This window comes from Astyanax mexicanus, chromosome 2, assembly GCF_023375975.1.
Source record: "Astyanax mexicanus isolate ESR-SI-001 chromosome 2, AstMex3_surface, whole genome shotgun sequence".
Classification (NCBI taxonomy): domain Eukaryota; kingdom Metazoa; phylum Chordata; class Actinopteri; order Characiformes; family Acestrorhamphidae; genus Astyanax; species Astyanax mexicanus.
Window position 1 is genome coordinate 48,256,555 of NC_064409.1, and position 23,532 is coordinate 48,280,086.

The 23,532-nt window shown below is 36.3% G+C and overlaps 1 protein-coding gene across 3 annotated transcripts in view; it reads left to right on the forward strand.

Annotated features, from left to right (window-relative positions):
• The window catches only part of LOC103026144 (mucin-2-like), a 36,758-nt gene extending 29,578 nt beyond the window's left edge, over positions 1-7,180 (forward strand). For all 3 annotated transcript variants that reach the window (XM_049474422.1, XM_049474421.1, XM_049474420.1), the window contains 11 exons: positions 1,009-1,109; positions 1,693-1,724; positions 2,113-2,290; positions 2,508-2,612; positions 2,745-2,785; positions 3,281-3,403; positions 4,210-4,308; positions 4,746-4,874; positions 6,386-6,425; positions 6,564-6,687; positions 6,799-7,180. In XM_049474422.1, the coding sequence (XP_049330379.1) occupies positions 1,009-1,109; positions 1,693-1,724; positions 2,113-2,290; positions 2,508-2,612; positions 2,745-2,785; positions 3,281-3,403; positions 4,210-4,308; positions 4,746-4,874; positions 6,386-6,425; positions 6,564-6,687; positions 6,799-6,982 (1,156 nt within the window). In that variant the 3' untranslated portion in view covers positions 6,983-7,180. The remainder of the gene's footprint in view (positions 1-1,008; positions 1,110-1,692; positions 1,725-2,112; positions 2,291-2,507; positions 2,613-2,744; positions 2,786-3,280; positions 3,404-4,209; positions 4,309-4,745; positions 4,875-6,385; positions 6,426-6,563; positions 6,688-6,798) is intronic.
• The last annotated feature ends 16,352 nt before the right edge of the window (positions 7,181-23,532 follow it).

Genomic DNA, 23,532 nt, shown 5'->3' on the forward strand with positions numbered 1-23,532 from the left:
TAGAAATATATTTGTATTAATAACTAATTGATATGGCTGATAGAATTCTAATATTACTATGAACATTATAAAAGCCATAGAAAACTGGCAAGAATGCCTACAACAGACTCTGACAATTAATTTGTGAAATCTTGTAATGCTTGCCAGACAATAACATATGCTGTAAACATTGCATGTATATAAATGAGAACTGTGTTTAAAATCACCATTTTACTAACATTTTCGGTAACATTTTCTATGAATGTCATCTCTATAAGACTCTATAAACATACTCATAACACGTTATAATGCATTCATAAGGCATTATACACATGACTATACATATTTATAAAAATGTATAATTTATCATAGCCATGATTATTATGCATTATAAACTGTGATTATAAATCATTAATAGCTGTGATTATAAAAATGTTATACATCAATACCAAGAAACTCAGTCCCAGCTTACAGACTGTATTATGACTGAAAAAGATTCCAACTTATAAACAAACCCTCAATAATCCTATAAATATATTTTTAACCACTCATAAAGTTCCTCATAAAGTTATTGTCAATTATAATGCATTATAACAGGTCTTTGTGCGCTCTAAGTAAAGTGACAGACTTTCATTGTGGGACTAGATTATTAACAATAGAGATTAACTATTTTAACATATATCTTATAAACACAGCTTATAATGTATTATGATCACAAGTTATAATGCTTAATAAACATGGCTATAATGGGTTATGCATTTTTATAAATATTTATAGCCATGTTTATAATGCCTTATGAATGCATTATAACATGTTATAGAGTCTAATAGAGATGACATTCATAGAAAGCGTTACCACATTTTCTATCATAAAACATATTAATATTACATTTCCATCCCTAGTGGCAGGTCAGAAAAGACAAGTCAGTCTGAACAAAGACTTTTTTTACTTTTGAAATTAGAAGATGTTTTCTGATTGACTGATTGTAAGAAAGATTAAATGTCCTGTATTATCTTTTTTTAATGTAAGGCCTGATGGGCAGTCTATGAACGTGACTACTGAAGGCTGCTTCTGTCCTGATGGCACAATGCTCTTCAACAAGGACTCAGGAGTGTGTGTCGACAAGTGTGGTGAGTGAACAGTCTATACCCTGTTCAAACAGAGCACACATACATCTTACTTAAACCTAGTCAGTAGTTAAAAACAAACCCTGGTGTGAAATGCACTTGGGATGTTGTAGTGAAACAAGATGACGAGTATTAACTTTTACTGAATAGCCCATCTCTTTTAACCTCCAGCATTTTAAAATCCAGTGCTTTAAGCTGATGCTCCCACCAGGCTTACAATGCTAATGATGGGGCATACCATTGCCCCTGCAAAGAAATCAGTATTTTATACCATTAACAAGTTCAAGGTACCTCCACACTTCATTGGTAGAATATTTAAAACAAAACACTGAGAACTTTGTTTGTGCATAATGCTATGCCCCTGTTGCTAGATTTGTAAGTCTGTTGGGAGCGTCTGATAAAAGTTCTGTATTTTAGAATGCTGGGGGTGAACAGAGGTGGGCTATTCAACAAAAGTTTGTATTTATCATGTTTCATTAAACCTCAAGTGCAATTCACACGAGTTTAACACAATTCATTATAGTATCTAAGTAGGCCAAAGTATTATATAGTAAGATTTGTTTCACTGTATGTTCTGCTTTTGTAGGATGCCTGGATCCTTCTGGGCAAGCACGAGAGGTAAGATAACAATAATCATTTAATGGTTTCCCATTTTTATGGTTTCCCAGTGATCTTTTACTCTTTTTTGCTCTGCTGCTTATTTATCCTATGCATCATACCACATATGCTACTATATACACTATTTTATTGACACTATAATTGTGTACTGTACAATTTTTACCATTATCCTTCACTTGTTAGATTATTTACTTTGCATGAGGGCCCTGGGATCTTTTATAATTAAAAACATTGGGCAGTCCAGTCCAGACAGAATATAGGGATTGAATAAACAATTTAAATTCTAATTTATAACTGTGGTACAGGCCTTTATACTACAGTCTGCAGTGTCTGTTGGACCGACAATTGAGGTTGCAACAAAATCTTCTATGTTTGCTCCTAATGACAGCTTGGAGAGAAGTTCGAGCATAACTGCCAGGACTGTATATGTGAAGCAGCAACTGCATCTGTGACCTGTCAGCCTAAGCAGTGCTCAAACAGCAACCCAGTCATCTGCAATGAACCTGGCTTTATTGTTGCCAATGAGACAGACCCCACAGATGAATGCTGCACTATATTCACCTGCCGTAAGATTGCATACTTTAATAAAGCATTATTTTTTAGCTATCTTGTGATGATATGTTATTGTTCTTTTGCATTAAACCTCACTGCAGGAAATTCCTCATTTGCATTCTCTGAATAGCTCAAATAAAATGCCAGGCAGTGTGCAAATCTGCTTGATGCTAAGCATTTTTGTTGGGTCGTATTCCCAAAACTTCATGATTTCATTGTTTTTTTTTCTAGGATGTGATAGCAGCCTCTGCCCCAGCGTTGATGGGAAGTGTAACATTGGCTATGCTCCTGTGCTCACAGTACCTGAGGGAAAATGCTGCCCTGAACTAAGATGTGGTATAAATATCTGTCATTAATTAATATTAGTAGTTATTTTCCTTTTCTCACAGTCAAATCTATATTAATAGTGTTAGATCTTTCTGATTCTGGATGTTGTGTAACTTACTGAGTTTTGTGTTGTTCTCACAGATCCCAAGAAAGTGTGTGTGCACAAAAACATAGAGTATGAGGTAAATATGAGTGATACCAGCCTCACTTTGAAAACACTTACATATTGTCCATAATAACTATGATCCACCAAAATGAACATTTTCGTTTGAAAAAATACAGCTTGCTACCTTAGCAGTGCCATATTTGTCAAAAAATATGGTACCCTCAGTATTGCCATTTCAATTATACATTTGCTTGAGCAGTGCAATTTTAGCCATACAATTACCAAATACGTGCTTCTCACGTCATATTTAGCTAAATAATTAGCTTTGCAATGAGAATGACTGCATTTGCTATGCAGTAAACAAAATGCGTAATGCTTAAAATGCTAAATGCTAAAGCTAAATTAGCTTAGCTTATGCTTCTATGTTGGCAATCCAGGGACATATTAATATTCTTTCATACTGTGTGAAAGTGAGTGAGTGATCTATTTGCCATTTTCAGCACAATATTTTCAGTTGACAAATATTTAGTGCATCCTCGTAATAATTACATGTTAAAATTCTCTCTTGCAGCCTGGAACCACAACCCCTGTGGTTGACTGCCAGGAGTGTCACTGCACCTGGGAGGTGGATCCTAATTCAAAACTGTACAAAATAAGGTGTGGAATGGTGACTTGCAATGAGGACTGCGAGCCAGTGAGTATTGCTTGGAATTCTGTGTGTTGAGCTCACACTCCATTCAGACTATTCAGATTTTTTTATATGCCATAAACAAAAAAGCACAGGAAGGAACAAAAGTGGATTATTACTACTGTTGCAGTACCACTGATTACAACAGTACCACAGTCTACTTATATTCCCACATTTGACCAATTCTTGGGATTGAACCTTGCCACACACACAAACACTCAGAAACAGGGGCAGTTAATTTTTAACTGAATATATATATATATATATATATATATATATATATATATATATATATATATATATATATATATTCCTTTATACCCCATTTCCTGCTGTTCCAGGGGACTAAACCTACAAACTTCTAGTCCCAAGACCACCCCACTAACTTTTATACCACATATGTTTTAAGATGTCCAGTTCAGACACACTTCAGGAATGGTTCTGTTCCTAGATTAAAACTACTAGTCAAAAGTGGATTTCAATCTGTGGTAGTACTGACCATACTTAATTATTTGTTACACAAAAAAACTAATAAAAAATTGCATGTTTGATTTTATACAGAAAGAATTACCATTAAATATTATGTTCAAAATGACTACTGTTGAAATGTACATGCTCCAAAAAGCAACATACCTTTCCAGTCGATTTATCTATCTGTGAATTTAGTATATAAAATAATAATAAAAATGCCAAACACAAAATGTAATACATTTTAATAAATTCACAAATAACATAGACTTTTCCACACATGTTTACACAAAACTTTGCTTCTCTCTCTCTCTCTCTCTCTCTCCCTCTCTCTCTCTTTCTAGGGATTTGAGTACATTGAGCCATTAGGCGAAGAATGCTGTGGGAAATGTGTGCAGACTAAGTGCGTCATTGGCCACAATGGTACAAGACATGTACTGCAGGTAAGAGTCAACTGTAGAGGATTTGAGCTGTGGTAACTGCACACTCTTTCACTCACACCAACCTTACTCACAAGATAACACCTTATACAGGTTTGGGGGTTTTCTAGATTGTGCACATAAATAACAAGTCATGATCAGATTACATTCTGCTATCCCATGACTAGCATGTCAGTGTACTGTCCCTGTTGATCCCATTGTATCTCCAACATTGACACTTCACAACTTCGTTTTTTTCGTATGCTTTTGAAACATTCATCACAGAGATTTTGAAACAATGTAAAAACAAGTGCCAAATTAAATTGGCATGTGTTTTGTAGGTGGAGTGTTCTGAGCAGAAGACTGATTCATCTTTTTTCTGTAAAGAGGTGTTAGTGACCTGTGGGTGGATGTTCATGTAGTGTAGAGCCTTATCTTTATTGATCTGTGTTTCGGTTTAGGTTGGAGCAGAATGGGTGCCCAGAAAACCAGGATGTGACAGGTTCATCTGTGCGAACATTGGAGGAGAATTTATTCCCACCAACTACAAGATCCAGTGTCCTCCATTCAACATTGATGACTGCCAGCCTGTAAATATCACACACACATACATGTGCTACTTGATACTGATCTTTGTTTATAAGCTGTTTTTTTTTTGATTGCATGGATTACATTTTGATGCTATTTGCGGTCATTTAATTGAGAGCTCACAAATGTGAATCAAACGGTTTGTCAGTTTTACTCATTTGGGACATTTTTATATTCCAATAATTCTAATATATATATACATACACAGTACCAATCAAACATTTGGACAAACCTTCTCATTCAATGTCTTTTTCTTTAATAATAAATTCAGTAGTAAACAAAACAATTAAGTGTTTGGCCTCTACAATCCCCTGATCTAAAACCAAATAAGGAAAAGCAATAACTATTGTTCGGCACTTCAAGGAACTCCTCCAAGACGCTGAAAAATCTATTACAGGTGATTCTACCTCATAAAGACAATACTAACAGTGTGCAAAACTCAAAGCTAAATGTGGTACTTAGAAGAATCTAAAGTATAAAACATATTCTGGTTTGTTTCACACATTTTGTTAAACTAAGTACCGTATTTTGCGCACTATAAGGTGCACCTAAAATCCTTTAATTTTCCCAAAAATTGTCAGTGCGCTTTATAATCCAGTGCGTCTTATGCATGAATTCTACAAGTCAGTTATTAAGGACCAGTAAAGCCACTTCGCCACATTGCAGTGTTATTCAGGAGTTTTAGTGTAGTTCTCCAACACCGGGGCTGGAGCAGTATTAGCATTAGGGGGAGTATTATAGGACTGTAGCCTGCTGCTAACCCCAGCTAGCACCGCTGGAGCGGTTAGCCACTAATGCTAATGCTGCAACCTGTTACTGGAGAAATTTGTGAAGCTTACTGAAGCTTACCAAGCTTACTGTAAATAAATGAAAGCGCTTTTCTCACCCAAATAAACAGTTTTCAGGAGAACAATCTGTGTAGATTAACATCCAGCCCTCAACTGACTTTAAAAGAAAGTATTTTTTAATTACAGTTTTGTTTACTTAGCTTAGCTTTACTTAACTTAGTTAACTAAGTCCCCCCCCACCACCCAGTGGCGACACCTGCTGAATTAATTCCTTATAGTGTCTCTTAAAATGAGCCTTAAAATCCAGTGTCTTATGTATGAAACTAGACCAGAAAATAGACGTTGACTGATAATGTGCCTTAAAATATGGTGCGCCTTATAGCGCGAAAAATATAGTAATTCTGCATGTGTTCCTGTACAGCTTTAATGTCTTTAATATTAAATTCACAATGTAAAAAATGAAGAAAATAAAGAAAACACATTGAATGAAAAGAGTGTGTCCAAACATTTGACGGGAACATCAATACGTTTTAATATAAATTCAATAAGATATCAACCAGACCTTTGTTATTTAAACTACACAGAACTAGGGGTGGGGGAATTTGGTAACCAACCGTACTGGCCCTCAGTTGCCCAGCTCTGTTTTACAGAACTGATTAACAAAGTAAAAACTAAAAATGTGTTTTAATGTAATGTGATGTTATGGTGTGATTTTTGATCTGCAGGGTACAGTGCAGCTTTCAGCTGATGGCTGCTGCCAAGTTTGTAAGTATCTCCTTACAGAAATATATATTTTTCTCAATATTTTTAGGACAGGTCAGTCATTTTTGGTCACATTTGTTCAATGTCGGAGAAAAAGAAATCTCTAAGCTCCTGTGTGTGTATGGTTTGTGTGTGTTACAGGTGTGGAGAAGGAGCGGGGATGTAAAGTAGAGACCACCTCTGATTACATCAGTGACAACGACTGCTGGTCAGAAAGCAGAGTGGAACAGACATACTGTGAAGGAGACTGTAACAGCTACAGCAAGTGTGTACACCACCCCCTCCATACACACACAGTTTTTTTACACACACAGTCACGGAGGTTGTTTCTATACATTTATATATAAATTTCTCAATATATCTGTCTGTGTTTCAGGTACTCTGAGCTGGGCTCTTCATCCTGTAGCTGTTGTCAGGCCAGTCGTACCAGTAACCGTGTAGTGACCCTCAACTGTGCAAATGGAGTTTCAGTAAAACACACCTACACCTATGTGGAAGAGTGCAGCTGTAACCAGACTGAGTGTCAAGCTACGAAACAAAGTGCAGAAACAAAGAGTTAAAAAATACCCTAATCATCTATTTACTGTTCGCCATGGAAACAACGTACTGTGACCCTAACGAAAGTCTTCTGGCTATTATTATCTGTCTTCTTTAAATTTCAGCTGCTTTATTTGAATTCTTTAATGTGTACCTCTTAAAGAGCTCTTGCTTTGTATTCCTTTATTCTAACAATTAAAATAAAATGCAACATAAAAATGTCTGACGTTTTGCTTATTTTTTTGTGTACATGGAAATATTCTTAGCTTTTAATGGAATTCAATGTGAAATATTTTATTTCAAGATATTTTGAGTCATTTCTACTGGATTTGATTTATTTATTAATAGTGAAAAACTGCCAAAACAGGTTTGCAAGGTGACAATATCTACTTATGTAAATATGAAATGAAATATCCAGCTAAGGTTTTCTTAGCTACCATCAATCTTTGGAAAGTGTGAAACAGAAACACTGATGTGTAAACATTTCAGTGTTCACTGTGCATTACAAAAGTGTGTGAAGAATTATAGGATCTAGTGCACTAATCCAAACATACGAAGGTAAATTTAAAGGGCAGTTTAAAAAAAATACTGGGTGTCAAGTTTGATGGATTGGGAGTTTGTGCTTAGTGTCTGATAATGTCAATTGCAAAAAAAAAAAAAAAAATTAAATATATATATATATATATATATATATATATATATATATATATATATATATATATATATATATATATATATAATTCTGCAACAGATTTAGTGTAATATGTTAATCCTTAATTTAAGTCCTTTTATTTTACATCAATAAGAAGACTTAAAAAGTCTCAATTTAACCAATGAGTAATCATGTTTAACCTCACAATAAGGGTACATTAATTAAAAGTATTTAAAAGAAAATGTCTCAACTAATTATTAATTGACACTACTTACGATGTAATTAATCATTATGTCTCAATTCATTATTATTTACAACATGTTTAGGCATTGACATTTAGTAATGTTTAATAATTAATAATTAATTGAGACATTATTTAACTTACATTTAGTACTGTTTTTTATGACCCTTATTATAAAATGTTACCCTTTCATGCCTCCCTTTACATTAAGAACAGCCAGTAAAGTATAAGATAGAATTGCCTTTATTGTCACATGGTCAACCAGCGAAATTAGCCGTCAACCCATCCATACAATAACATACAAGGGGGAAACAGGACAGGATAGGAAGACAGGGTAAGCCGCAGCGTGTGCACGCGCCGCCAATCATTTCTTCAGTTAGAGGGATACAAGGGGGAAGAAGAGGGTAAAAAAAACATACCCCTAGACTGTGCCCTGAAGAGCACAGTTTAGGAACATCAAAAAAAACCTCAGCACATAGGCACATACAATATACACAAGAGACCAAGCAATGAAGGCGTGGGAAAGGGTACGGGAGGTGGGGGGGTCGTTAGGTAAACAGGGAGAGATTCAAAGTCACAGTGTTCTTTGGAGGAATGCTCCCTATCATCCACAAGGCCGAGTGCTGATAGGGCGGGAGCCGAAAGCAGATTAGACTTCAGTTGTTTAGGCGAGTGACCGCTCTCCAGTTTAGCATGGTCACTCTCTATTGTCCATCATGGTCTCAATTTTCTCCACCTTCCTTTGCAAAGCCGTTTGCTTCTCCGAGATGTTTTCCATGTTGCGGTTAAAAGTCACAGTCTGAGTGCCGACAGCTCTGCCCACCGCATCAATCAGGTCGGGCAGCTTTTGGGGGCCCTTGACAGCTGTCCCCACACTTTTAATTTCACGATACACTAGGGCAATGCCTAATCCAATCAGCAAGAACCCTGTGATCATTGTGCCGAAAAGGTAGACGTCTTCGATGTCCTCCACAGAAAGAGTCGCCAGGCACACGGTCCGCCACGTCTCCCACGCGTCCCTCGTGTAGCCAGCTGCAAACGTTCCATCAGGACGCAAGCAGGTTCCCCCGAACCCAGGCTTCTCGTCGAGAAGATGGTGTCAATTGCATTGAGAGACCATTTGATCAAATCCATTTCTTTTAGTTTGAAGAGCAGTGTGAAGAGAGTCTCTTAAGGAATAGCAGTGCCAGACGAGACAGGAGAAGCCAAGCAGGAGAGATAAGGGGAGGAGAGGGAGAGAAAGAAAATGCGACCGCCTTCAACGAGAGCAGAAAGAGAAAGTACAGTATATTACAGTATATTAACACAGTATATTAAGGTATGGCGGTCTGACTAAGCACTAAAACGCTGCAATTCTGCTTCTGCTCTTTATTACAGTGATTCTTATTTGCTTACACACATTTCTGAAGACTTCACTCTCATTCACATACAGTTCCTGGGCTACTAACACACACAGTGACAGAGAGGCTCAATCAATCATCTCACACAGTCTGACTGCAGCGGGCCTGTTTGCTCTTGGCATAAACATTCAGTTTTGGAGATCAGATCAGGTGTAAACACATTGCATTGTGATGGCATTAAAACTGGATCTCTCAAACCACATTCAGAGGGTAAAATGCACATTTACCAGAAGTGTAAACAGAATTTGGTCAAAGTATAATATCCAGATACTATGCAGGGACAGATGTGATGTAAGTAATGATGATAATGAGTATTGAGATTTAGGCAACATTAACACAATAACAGATATACATTTTAGCACAGCCGAGTATAAATCACAGTGGAAGATCTGGAATGGATTGTTGTTCTATACCCATCCAGGCAAGGGGTGCCATCTCATATAATGCCATTTAAAGTTGGGTAATTGGAGGCCTCTCTTTTCATAAGGCAAATATAACAATTTAAGGCGAAGTCTGGTTTTCCCATTAATGCAGATATTTATTTGGATGGTCCATTAGAAATGCCTCATAGATACTCAACTAACATTCAACTAACATTCAGCTGCATGTCTATTAAATGCAATGGAGCCTATAAAGTGAATGTAAATGATTCCCTATTGAATGTAACCATCACCCCAACTCTAACTCAAACTCTAATCTTAACAGTTCAGTTAAGGTGTAGGGTTAGATTTAGGGTTTAGGTTAAGGTTTGGGTAAGAGCTGGGTTTTTATGTTTTTTTATGGTTAAGGTTAGGCATAGGGTTAGGTTTAGGGTTAGTTTTTTCATGTTTGCGTTTAGGTGTAGGGTTAGACTTAGGGTTTAGGTTAGGGATTGGGTAAGGGCTGGGTTTTAGGGTTGATTCATGGTTGAGGTTAGCCTTAGGGTTAAGGTTAAGGTTGGGGCAGATGTGATGTAGGGTTAGGTTCCGTAGAACCATTTATATTTGACCAAGAGTTAAAGTGCTTTAATAGACATTTAATTGAATGTTAGTTCAGTATCTATTAGTCATCTGATTTGTACCATCTAAATAAAGTGTTAGTTTTCTTTGAGTTTTTATATTGTTTTGGTTTGCTAATTTCTCCGGGTTATTTCAATGTAATTTACTTACAATGACTTTGGTTTTAACATGGCTGCCCACTGTTATACCACAAAGTACAGAACAGTGGTAAAAAAGTACAATGGGTATCAGAATGTTTACTTTTCAGTAGCAGGATGCTATACACCCATTTCCAATTAACTGTCAATACTGCAGTGTTCTATTGCAGTTACACAGAAACTCTGTATTTATTTATCAGATAACAATCTGCATCTAAATTCAAGCTCCACCTTGAGATCAGTATCACTATTCCATGTGTTAACCATATGATGTGCAACATGGCTGAGTTTTATTTTTCTTAATTAAATTATTTAGTATTTAAGGTATTTCTCAATTAACTCATTTTCAATCATCATACATCATTTTTCTATTAGTGTTCTGTTTTTTTTTTTTAACAAAAGCCCTTTTTGTATTACTATCCCTCTAATGCAAAACATTGGTCAAAATGACCTGCATTCATTTTCTATGTGACTTCATGTATGGCTAAGGGTTTATGTGATATATCTTAGCAGTAAATTAATTCAGTCATTCAAAATGTAAGGTATTCCTTAATTTACCTGTTACCAAGATTCTGACTTTTATACACAAATTCTGTATAATAATAATAATAATAATAATAATAATAATAATAATAATAATAATAATAATAATAATAATAAAAAAGAAGAAGAGGAAGAATGTAACACAAAATCTACTACAATCTGCAAACAAACAGTTATACCAAAATATATAAAAGTTTGTATGCCCTCTTCAGTAGCATTAGGGGGAGTATTATAGGCCTGTAGCCTGCTGCTAACCCCAGTTAGCACTGCTGGAGCGGTTAGCCGCTAATGCTAATGCTGCAACCTAGTGCTGGAGAAATTTGTGAATCCAAGCTTACTGTAAATAAAGGAAAGCGCTTTACTCACCCAAATAAACAGTTTTCAGGAGAGCAATCTGTGTAGATTAACATCCAGCCCTCAATTGAGTTTAAAAGAAAGTAATTTTTGATTACAGTTTTGTTTACTTAGCTTAGCTTTACTTAACTTAGTTAACTAACCCTCACCAGCACCCAGCGACGACACCTGCTGAATTAGTTCCTTAGAGTGTCTCTTAAAATGAGCCTTAAAATCCAGTGTCTTATGTATGAAACTAGACCAGAAAATAGACGTTCACTGATAATGTGCCTTAAAATACGGTGCGCCTTATAGCGCGAAAAATACAGTGATTCTGCATGTGTTCCTGTACAGCTTTAATGTCTTTAATATTAAATTCACAATGTAAAAAATGAAGAAAATGAAGAAAACACATTGAATGAAAAGAGTGTGTCCAAACATTTGACTGGAACATCAATATGTTTTAATATAAATTCAATAAGATATCAACCAGACCTTTGTTATTTAAACTACACAGAACTAAGGGTGGGGGAATTTGGTAACCAACCGTACTGGCCCTCAGTTGCCCAGCTCTGTTTTACAGAACTGATTAACAAAGTAAAAACTAAAAATGTGTTTTAATGTAATGTGATGTTATGGTGTGATTTTTGATCTGCAGGGTACAGTGCAGCTTTCAGCTGATGGCTGCTGCCAAGTTTGTAAGTATCTCCTTACAGAAATATATATTTTTCTCAATATTTTTAGGACAGGTCAGTCATTTTTGGTCACATTTGTTCAATGTCGGAGAAAAAGAAATCTCTAAGCTCCTGTGTGTGTATGGTTTGTGTGTTACAGGTGTGGAGAAGGAGCGGGGATGTAAAGTAGAGACCACCTCTGATTACATCAGTGACAACGACTGCTGGTCAGAAAGCAGAGTGGAACAGACATACTGTGAAGGAGACTGTAACAGCTACAGCAAGTGTGTACAACACCCCCTCCATACACACACAGTTTTTTTACACACACAGTCACGGAGGTTGTTTCTATACATTTATATATAAATTTCTCAATATATCTGTCTGTGTTTCAGGTACTCTGAGCTGGGCTCTTCATCCTGTAGCTGTTGTCAGGCCAGTCGTACCAGTAACCGTGTAGTGACCCTCAACTGTGCAAATGGAGTTTCAGTAAAACACACCTACACCTATGTGGAAGAGTGCAGCTGTAACCAGACTGAGTGTCAAGCTACGAAACAAAGTGCAGAAACAAAGAGTTAAAAAATACCCTAATCATCTATTTACTGTTCGCCATGGAAACAACGTACTGTGACCCTAACGAAAGTCTTCTGGCTATTATTATCTGTCTTCTTTAAATTTCAGCTGCTTTATTTGAATTCTTTAATGTGTCCCTCTTAAAAGAGCTCTTGCTTTGTATTCCTTTATTCTAACAATTAAAATAAAATGCAACATAAAAATGTCTGACGTTTTTTGCTTATTTTTTTGTGTACATGGAAATATTCTTAGCTTTTAATGGAATTCAATGTGAAATATTTTATTTCAAGATATTTTGAGTCATTTCTACTGGATTTGATTTATTTATTAATAGTGAAAAACTGCCAAAACAGGTTTGCAAGGTGACAATATCTACTTATGTAAATATGAAATTAAATATCCAGCTAAGGTTTTCTTAGCCACCATCAATCTTTGGAAAGTGTGAAACAGAAACACTGATGTGTAAACATTTCAGTGTTCACTGTGCATTACAAAAGTGTGTGAAGAATTATAGGATCTAGTGCATTAATCCAAACATACAAAGGTAAATTTGAAGGGCAGTTTAAAAAAAATACTGGGTGTCAAGTTTGATGGATTGGGAGTTTGTGCTTAGTGTCTGATAATGTCAATTGCAAAAAAAAAATATATATATATATATATATATATATATAATTCTGCAACAGATTTAGTGTAATATGTTAATCCTTAATTTAAGTCCTTTTATTTTACATCAATAAGAAGACTTAAAAAGTCTCAATTTAACCAATGAGTAATCATGTTTAACCTCACAATAAGGGTACATTAATTAAAAGTATTTAAAAGAAAATGTCTCAACTAATTATTAATTGACACTACTTACGATGTAATTAATCATTATGTCTCAATTCATTATTATTTACAACATGTTTAGGCATTGACATTTAGTAATGTTTAATAATTAATAATTAATTGAGACATTATTTAACTTACATTTAGTACTGTTTTTATGACCCTTATTATAAAATGTTACCCTTTCATGCCTCCCTTTACATTAAGAACAGCCAGTAAAGTATAACACAGTATATTAAGGTATGGCAGTCTGACTAAGCACTAAAACGCTGCAATTCTGCTTCTGCTCTTGCAGTTATTCAGTTATTTGCTTACACAAATTTCAGAAGACTTCACTCTCATTCACATACAGTTCCTGGGCTACTAACACACACAGTGACAGAGAGGCTCAATCAATCATCTCACACAGTCTGACTGCAGCGGGCCTGTTTGCTCTTGGCATAAACATTCAGTTTTGGAGATCAGATCAGGTGTAAACACATTGCATTGTGATGGCATTAAAACTGGATCTCTCAAACCACATTCAGAGGGTAAAATGCACATTTACCACAAGTGTAAACAGAATTTGGTCAAAGTATAATATCCAGATACTATGCAGGGACAAATGCATGTTAATACCAGGCACAAACAGGTCCACAAGGATCAGAGGTGATGTAAGTTATGATGATAGTAAATAGATTTAGGCAACATTAACACAATAACAGATATACATTTCAGCACAGCCTTGCCCCTGACATCCTTTGGAGGTCATTGGTTATGTTTGTATAGAAGAGGCTGATTCTATGACAGGTGTCTTTTATACACATAATTAGGTGAGATTTAGATAATATCCCATTTCTCATTTCCCATTTTGTATCCATTCCCCTTGGAACGGAGTTACAAGAAGAGTGGGTGAAAAGGGGAGCTGAAATTAGCTTTTCTTTTCTTTTATTTTCCAATTCAGCCTCTGCAGTCCATTTAAGGTGGAATGGGAAAGTTAGCTAGTTAGCTACTGAAATCAACTATTGTGATTTTTTTTATTCTTGTTATGAAGAAAACGGAAAATAAAACATTGAAACTACATTACACTATGGTAATATGGTTGTTATTGTGGTTATCATAATGTTTAACAAGAAAAATACTCACATCTGTGGGTTCCTTTGGTCGCTTGTGTCACCATCTCAGACATCCCAAGTTGCAAAAGTTGACCCCCCCCCCCCCCCCCAAAAAAAAAAAAAAAAAAAAACTTGCACACACACCAAAGGATAACGAACCTTTACTTTTATATTGACTAAGTTTAATATTTTTTTAATTAAATTTAGAGTATTCAGAGGAGAAATTAGTTTTATATTTTTTCTTTTTGGAAGGCCCTGCCTCTGCTTTCTTTTTTTTTTTTTTTTTGGAAAAAAGCCTTTATTCGACAAAAATTGACAGTTACAATATCACAAAAAATTGCACAACATCAAAAACATTTCATATCATATTACAATAATTAATAATTTTGCCTCCGCCATGATCTGCTTTCTCTCACTCACTAAACAAATCCCGTCCACACTAAAAACTGATTGGCTGTCTCACAGACTCTTTGCAGAGAACAGGCCAGTCAGAACCCTCTTTTTCTCTCTCTCCTTCCCACACGCGATTAGAGAAAAAAAGTCTGTTGTCTGTGTGCACGTTTGGGGCACTCGTTCTGGGAGTTTATCCGGGAGATTATATGTGACTCGCGGGCATCAGGGAGCCACTGCCAAAATGCGTGAGACTCCCGCAGCTTCAGGGAGACTTGGTTTGTCTGCCATCTTTCCCTCTTTTGTTTACATTAGCTTAGCCAGTTTAGAATGAGCCTGAAATATGGACAGTGCCTGGATTGGTTCTGTTCTCTCTGCAATTTGCAGATTTATAACTTGAGGGGTAGGGCTAACTGCTAGGATCAAGGGGAAAAATGGGATTGGACCTAAAAGTGCTTAATCTCACAGGATTAATTTGTGTGCCTGATGGGCACATAACCAGTCCATGAGGGCAGAAAACTCTATTTCAGTTTCCTAAACTAGACTGAAAACCTTTAATAAAACAAAATAATTAGCATTTATTGATTAATCTTAGATTCCCTTTGTTTTTATTCTGTATTCCCTTTGTTTTTATCCTGTAACATCACTTATAGTGATAGTGAGTTTGCCGTTTGAGTACTATAGATAAATAACAATATGTTGGAGAAACTGCTGCCAGTTAATTACTGTCATTTTACAGGTAACCTCTTCATAGCTTTATATTCACCTCCTCTAGTGTGAGTTGTGCAAAACGTCCATGTTTGTTTGACAGTTGTTAGATAACATTATTGGATTTTCTAATGTTCTATGGTTCAATTGCAGTGCAGTTAACATCAGATAAACCTTAATTAACATAAAACACAGTGGTTACCATACTGTTTATTGTTTCAATACCTGGAAGAACCCATTTCCAAGTAACTTCCCAAGAAACTAATGTTTTCATCCCAAACACCCTCCACAAATATACTGCCAATAAAAAAAATGAAATACAGCAGAACGTGACATGGGTCATACAAAAATCCCTTCCAAGTAACTGTTAAATGGATCATACAGGAAGGAAAACTCTACAGTTTACCTAATATCCTTTGAGTTAATATCTTTTCAGGGCAGCACAGAGTTAGACATTTGTTGTCACAAAGCTGAGAGGCTTACTTAAAAAAGTAAAGGCTAAGGTACTGAAGCCTCATGAACGAAGAATTGAAATGAATGAATGGAGGAACACACATTCTAACGTTCAAGTCACATTTAGTACATCTGGTTGGGAGCGTGAAATGTGGCCTAAGCAATGTTTTTTCTGCTTATGTCGCTTTAGTACACGAGGCCCCTGTAAATCACCAGTCGAGCTATTTTAAATAATTTAAATAGCATAGAGAAAAAAACACTAAACAATATACCTAATATCGTTGTGCTAATATCTTTACAGGGCAGCACAGAGTCAGCAATGGAAAACACAGGCATACCACTGACTGAGATGAACCTAGGCAACAGTAATCCACCAGATGTCCATTGCTATCTTGGCCACACTTGTGTACCATGACCTCAGCACATACCCCCCTGCTCAGTACACACACTCAATAATACGCAGGCCAACATTTACATCAACAATAAGCATAATTCAAAATAAAATAACATTGCTGTTCCTGTAATCACCAGTAGAGCTTTATAAAATATAAAAATTAATTTAAAGCAATTCTGCAATACTTACACTAATTATTTAATGTATCTACAATGTGGTTGTTATTGTCTGTTTAAATACAGTCCAAAAAAATAATAATAATACCAACAGAGCAAAAGGGCTAGTCGAAAATCTAAGTCAAATACGAGAGAAAAAAGGGTTATACAAATACGTAAATACAATCATAAAGAGAATGCTTGGAATGTCACTGGACACTTGTAGTCTGGTGGCGTTGAGTAGTATAGCCTCTGTGTTGGAGCTTTAAATGGAAAATAATAAGAAAAAGTGAACATTAGTTGCTCAGTAATTCTCAGTGCTGTATTTTGAGTTTGATGGTCTGACTGGTCTGTCAGTATAATCAGGGCAGCTGGTCAGTAGGATTAGTATGGAGTGAATTTTGTGCCAAAAGTTTTACGTAAAAAAATAAAATCCACAATCAAAATTTTAAGAATCAAAAGTAAAACATGTATGTTGCAAATTCAAAAGAGAAAAAATATATATCAAATATATATATTTAAATATACTTGGTTATTTTATTATTCTTTGCACTTATTTGAAAATTATTTTAGTTTGGATTTTGCCAGTCTTTGCTTTCATTTTTGGATTTTTTTGGATTTTCTGTGGATTTTTGTGGTTTTTGCTGCTAAAGACTTTTGCTTCTGGAATCTCTCCTTTGCTTCTGCTTAATTTTTTTTGGTTCTGATTTTTGGCACACTTTTCACGGGTGGGCGGGGCTTAGAAGAAGGCGTTCCCCTTTAATCTCTATTGGTCACCTACCCTGAACCCTCGTCTGAGACAGACCACGCCCACCCCGCCAGCTTCAAGCGCTCTTCCAAACATGGCGGAGCGAACGGGGTTCAGCTCACAGCAGCACCAGCAGGTACTTTTCCAATTAAATTTCATACAGACGTTATGTTTAATGTTATATTTCTTTTTAAGTAAGTGTTTAACTCTATTAAGATGCTCATGTTAGCGGGGTGTGCTAAATATCCATGCTTAAATTATACTAGTTAGTTAGTGAACACTAACCTACCTAGTCAGTGAGTTAGCTAGTTAACCTAGGTTATCTGGTCAGCGAGTTACCTAGCTACTTAACCTAGGTCATCTGGTCAGTGAGTTAGTGGGTTAGCTAAGCTAGTTAGGTTACCTAGTCAGTGAGCTAGTGGGTTAGCTAAGCTAGTTATTATGCCCCAGGGTAAAGCCAAGTAAGTGCTGGTTAAGGTTAACTAGCTAACTCACTGACTAGGTAACCTAACTAGCTTAGCTAACCCACTAACTCACTGACCAGATGACCTAGGTAAACTAGCTAACTCACTGACTAGGTAGGTTAGTGTTCACTAACTAACTAGTATAATTTAAGCATGGATATTTAGCACACCCCGCTAACATGAGCATCTTAATAGAGTTAAACACTTACTTAAAAAAGAAATATAACATTAAACATAACGTCTGTATGAAATTTAATTGGAAAAGTACCTGCTGGTGCTGCTGTGAGCTGAACCCCGTTCGCTCCGCCATGTTTGGAAGAGCGCTTGAAGCTGGCGGGGTGGGCGTGGTCTGTCTCAGACGAGGGTTCAGGGTAGGTGACCAATAGAGATTAAAGGGGAACGCCTTCTTCTAAGCCCCGCCCACCCGTGAAAAGTGTGCCAAAAATCAGAACCAAAAAAATGAAGCAGAAGCAAAGGAGAGATTCCAGAAGCAAAAGTCTTTAGCAGCAAAAACCACAAAAATCCACAGAAAATCCAAAAAAATCCAAAAATGAAAGCAAAGACTGGCAAAATCCAAACTAAAATAATTTTCAAATAAGTGCAAAGAATAATAAAATAACCAAGTATATTTAAATATATATATTTGATATATATTTTTTCTCTTTTGAATTTGCAACATGCATGTTTTACTTTTGATTCTTAAAATTTTGATTGTGGATTTTATTTTTTTACGTAAAACTTTTGGCACAAAATTCACTCCATAGATTAGAGCTCATACTGATACAGTAGAACAGCGTAGAATCTGCTTCTCTAATTAAACACACTAATACCGCTTGTCTCAGCTACACTGGTTACAGCATTTAAAGCTGGTTCTGGAGTAACCCTGTGCTGCTTGTTTTAGTGTTTTCCTGCTGTAACACTCTCAGCTCAACTCAGCGAGGACACTTAGTTCATTAGTTGAATCAGCTGTGTGTTATATGCTGGAAAAATATCACCGGAGTTTGCTGGTGTTATGCCAAATCAAGTCAGCTCACGTTCTGGGCTGCTGTGCTGTGAGGTCAGTTCAGTGCACTGGAGCATTAGCTGAAAGCTAGCATTTTTCTTATTATGACTCTTGAACAATTTCAGAATTCAGAGGATCCAGTGATGTACACAGAATAAAACGTACAGGTTTCTGAACATATTTATTTGTTTGCAGTGGATTGTAGTACAGTGGATTGTAGTTTGTAGTGGATTGTGGATGCAGTGGATTGTAGTTCTGTAGAGGCGCATGTCCATTTGATTGCATGGATTACATTTTGATGCTATTTGCGGTCATTTAATTGAGAGCTCACAAATGTGAATCAAACGGTTTGTCAGTTTTACTCATTTGGGACATTTTTAAATTCCAATAATTCTAATATATATATACATACACAGTACCAATCAAACATTTGGACAAACCTTCTCATTCAATGTCTTTTTCTTTAATAATAAATTCCGTAGTAAACAAAACAATTAAGTGTTTGGCCTCTACAATCCCCTGATCTAAAACCAAATATGGAAAAGCAATAACTATTGTTCGGCACTTCAAGGAACTCCTCCAAGACGCTGAAAAATCTATTACAGGTGATTCTACCTCATAAAGACAATACTAACAGTGTGCAAAACTCAAAGCTAAATGTGGTACTTAGAAGAATCTAAAGTATAAAACATATTCTGGTTTGTTTCACACATTTTGTTAAACTAAGTACCGTATTTTGCGCACTATAAGGTGCACCTAAAATCCTTTAATTTTCCCAAAAATTGTCAGTGCGCTTTATAATCCAGTGCGTCTTATGCATGAATTCTACAAGTCAGTCATTAAGGACCAGTAAAGCCACTTCGCCACATTGCAGTGTTATTCAGGAGTTTTAGTTTAGTTCTCCAACACCGGGGCTGGAGCACTATTAGCATTAGGGGGAGTATTATAGGCCTGTAGCCTGCTGCTAACCCCAGCTAGCACCGCTGGAGCGGTTAGCCGCTAATGCTAATGCTGCAACCTGTTACTGGAGAAATTTGTGAAGCTTACTGAAGCTTACCAAGCTTACTGTAAATAAATGAAAGCGCTTTTCTCACCCAAATAAACAGTTTTCAGGAGAACAATCTGTGTAGATTAACATCCAGCCCTCAACTGACTTTAAAAGAAAGTCTTTTTTAATTACAGTTTTGTTTACTTAGCTTAGCTTTACTTAACTTAGTTAACTAAGTCCCCCCCCACCACCCAGTGGTGACACCTGCTGAATTAGTTCCTTATACAACCCCTGGCAAAAAGTATGGAATCACCAGTCTTGGATGAGCACTCCTTCAGACATTTCATTCTGTAAAACAAACTCTGATCAAAAACATGATACAAAAATAAGGTCATTCCAAAGGTCAACTTGTTGGCTTTCAGGAACACCCAAAAAATGAAGAAAAAACATTGTGGAAGTCAGTGAATGTTACTTTTATTGACCAACCACAGGGAAAAAAAATATGGAATCACTCAATTCTGAGGAAAAAAGTATGGAATCATGAAAAACAGATAAACAAAAGATGATTCAAAATACATCACTAGTATTTAGTTGCACCACCTTTGGCTTTTATAACGGCTTTCAGTCTCTGAAGCATGGACTTGATGAGTGACAAAACAGTATTCTGCATCAATTTGGTGCCAACTCTCTTTGATAGCAGTTGCCAGATCAGCTTTGCAGGTCGGAGCCTTCTTGTGGACCATTTTTTTCAATTTCCACCACAGGTTTTCAATTGGATTGAGATCTGGACTATTTGCAGGCCATGACATCGACTGAATGTGTCTTTCTCCAAGGAATGCCTTCACTGTTTTTGCCCTATGGCACGATGCATTGTCATCTTGGAAAATTATTTCATTATCTCCAAACATCTGTTCAATTGAAGGGATGAGAAAACTGTCCAAAATGTCAATGTAAACTTGTGCATTGATAGAAGAATTAACCACAGTCATCTCCCCAGTGCCTTTGCCTGACATGCAGCCCCATATCATCAAGGACTGTGGAAATTTGGTTGTTTTCTTCAGGCAGGCCTCTTCATAAATCTCACTGGAACGGCACCAAACAAAAGTTCCAGCATCATCACCTTGTCCAATGCAGATTCTTGACTCATCACTGAAGATAACTTTCATCCAGTCATCCACAGTCCATGATTGCCTCTCCTTAGCCCACTGCAGTCTTGTTCTTTTATGTTTAGGTGTCAATGATGGTTTTCTTTTAGCTTTCCTGTATTGAAATCCCATTTCCTTTAGGCGATTTCTTACGGTTCGGTCACATACATTGGCTCCAGCTTCTTCCCATTTATGCTTCATCTGTTTAGTTGTACTTTTTCGGTTTTCAAGACAAATGGCCTTAAGTTGCTTGTCTTGGCGCTTTGATGTCTTTCTTGGTCTACCAGTACGCTTGGCTTTAACAACCATTCCATGCTGTTTGTATTTGGTCCATATCTTGGATACAGCTGACTGTGAACAGCCCACATCTTTAGCAACCATGCGTGAAGAGTTACCTTCTTCAAGAAGTTTCACAATCCTCTCTTTTGTTTCAAGAGACATTTCTCTTGTTGGAGCCATGGTTCTTGCCACTCTAATTCGTCCAGCAGCCCTCCAAGGTGTCATGACTGCAGGTGTTTTTAACTGCAGACTAACGAGCAGATCTAATCTGAGGCAGGTGTCCATTTAGGGAAAGGAAATTGACTGGGTGTGTCCTTATTTTCTACCTTCAGTTTGAGTGATTCCATACTTTTTTCCTCAGAATTGAGTGATTCCATATTTTTTTCCCTGTGGTTGGTCAATAAAAGTAGCATTCACTGACTTCCACAATGTTTTTTCTTCATTTTTTGGGTGTTCCTGAAAGCCAACAAGTTGCACTTTGGAATGACCTTATTATTGTGTCATGTTTTTGATAAGAGTTTGTTTTACAGAATGAAATGTCTGAAGGAGTGCTCATCCAAGACTGGTGATTCCATACTTTTTGCCAGGGGTTGTAGTGTCTCTTAAAATGAGCCTTAAAATCCAGTGTCTTATGTATGAAACTAGACCAGAAAATAGACGTTGACTGATAATGTGCCTTAAAATATGGTGCGCCTTATAGCGCGAAAAATATAGTAATTCTGCATGTGTTCCTGTACAGCTTTAATGTCTTTAATATTAAATTCACAATGTAAAAAATGAAGAAAATGAAGAAAACACATTGAATGAAAAGAGTGTGTCCAAACATTTGACGGGAACATCAATATGTTTTAATATAAATTCAATAAGATATCAACCAGACCTTTGTTATTTAAACTACACAGAACTAGGGGTGGGGGAATTTGGTAACCAACCGTACTGGCCCTCAGTTGCCCAGTTCTGTTTTACAGAACTGATTAACAAAGTAAAAACTAAAAATGTGTTTTAATGTAATGTGATGTTATGGTGTGATTTTTGATCTGCAGGGTACAATGCAGCTTTCAGCTGATGGCTGCTGCCAAGTTTGTAAGTATCTCCTTACAGAAATATATATTTTTCTCAATATTTTTAGGACAGGTCAGTCGTTTTTGGTCACATTTGTTCAATGTCGGAGAAAAAGAAATCTCTAAGCTCCTGTGTGTGTATGGTTTGTGTGTTACAGGTGTAGAGAAGGAGCGGGGATGTAAAGTAGAGACCACCTCTGATTACATCAGTGACAACGACTGCTGGTCAGAAAGCAGAGTGGAACAGACATACTGTGAAGGAGACTGTAACAGCTACAGCAAGTGTGTACACCACCCCCTCCATACACACACAGTCACGGTGGTTGTTTCTATACATATATATACATTTCTCAATATATCTGTCTGTGTTTCAGGTACTCTGAGCTGGGCTCTTCATCCTGTAGCTGTTGTCAGGCCAGTCGTACCAGTAACCGTGTAGTGACCCTCAACTGTGCAAACGGAGTTTCAGTAAAACACACCTACACCTATGTGGAAGAGTGCAGCTGTAACCAGACTGAGTGTCAAGCTACGAAACAAAGTGCAGAAACAAAGAGTTAAAAAATACCCTAATCATCTATTTACTGTTCGCCATGGAAACAACGTACTGTGACCCTAACGAAAGTCTTCTGGCTATTATTATCTGTCTTCTTTAAATTTCAGCTGCTTTATTTGAATTCTTTAATGTGTCCCTCTTAAAGAGCTCTTGCTTTGTATTCCTTTATTCTAACAATTAAAATAAAATGCAACATAAAAATGTCTGACGTTTTTTGCTTATTTTTTTGTGTACATGGAAATATTCTTAGCTTTTAATGGAATTCAATGTGAAATATTTTATTTCAAGATATTTTGAGTCATTTCTACTGGATTTGATTTATTTATTAATAGTGAAAAACTGCCAAAACAGGTTTGCAAGGTGACAATATCTACTTATGTAAATATGAAATTAAATATCCAGCCAAGGTTTTCTTAGCCACCATCAATCTTTGGAAAGTGTGAAACAGAAACACTGATGTGTAAACATTTCAGTGTTCACTGTGCATTACAAAAGTGTGTGAAGAATTATAGGATCTAGTGCACTAATCCAAACATACGAAGGTAAATTTAAAGGGCAGTTTAAAAAAAATACTGGGTGTCAAGTTTGATGGATTGGGAGTTTGTGCTTAGTGTCTGATAATGTCAATTGCAAAAAAAAAAAAAAAATTTAAATATATATATATATATATATATATATATATATATATATATATATATATATATATATAAAATTCTGCAACAGATTTAGTGTAATATGTTAATCCTTAATTTAAGTCCT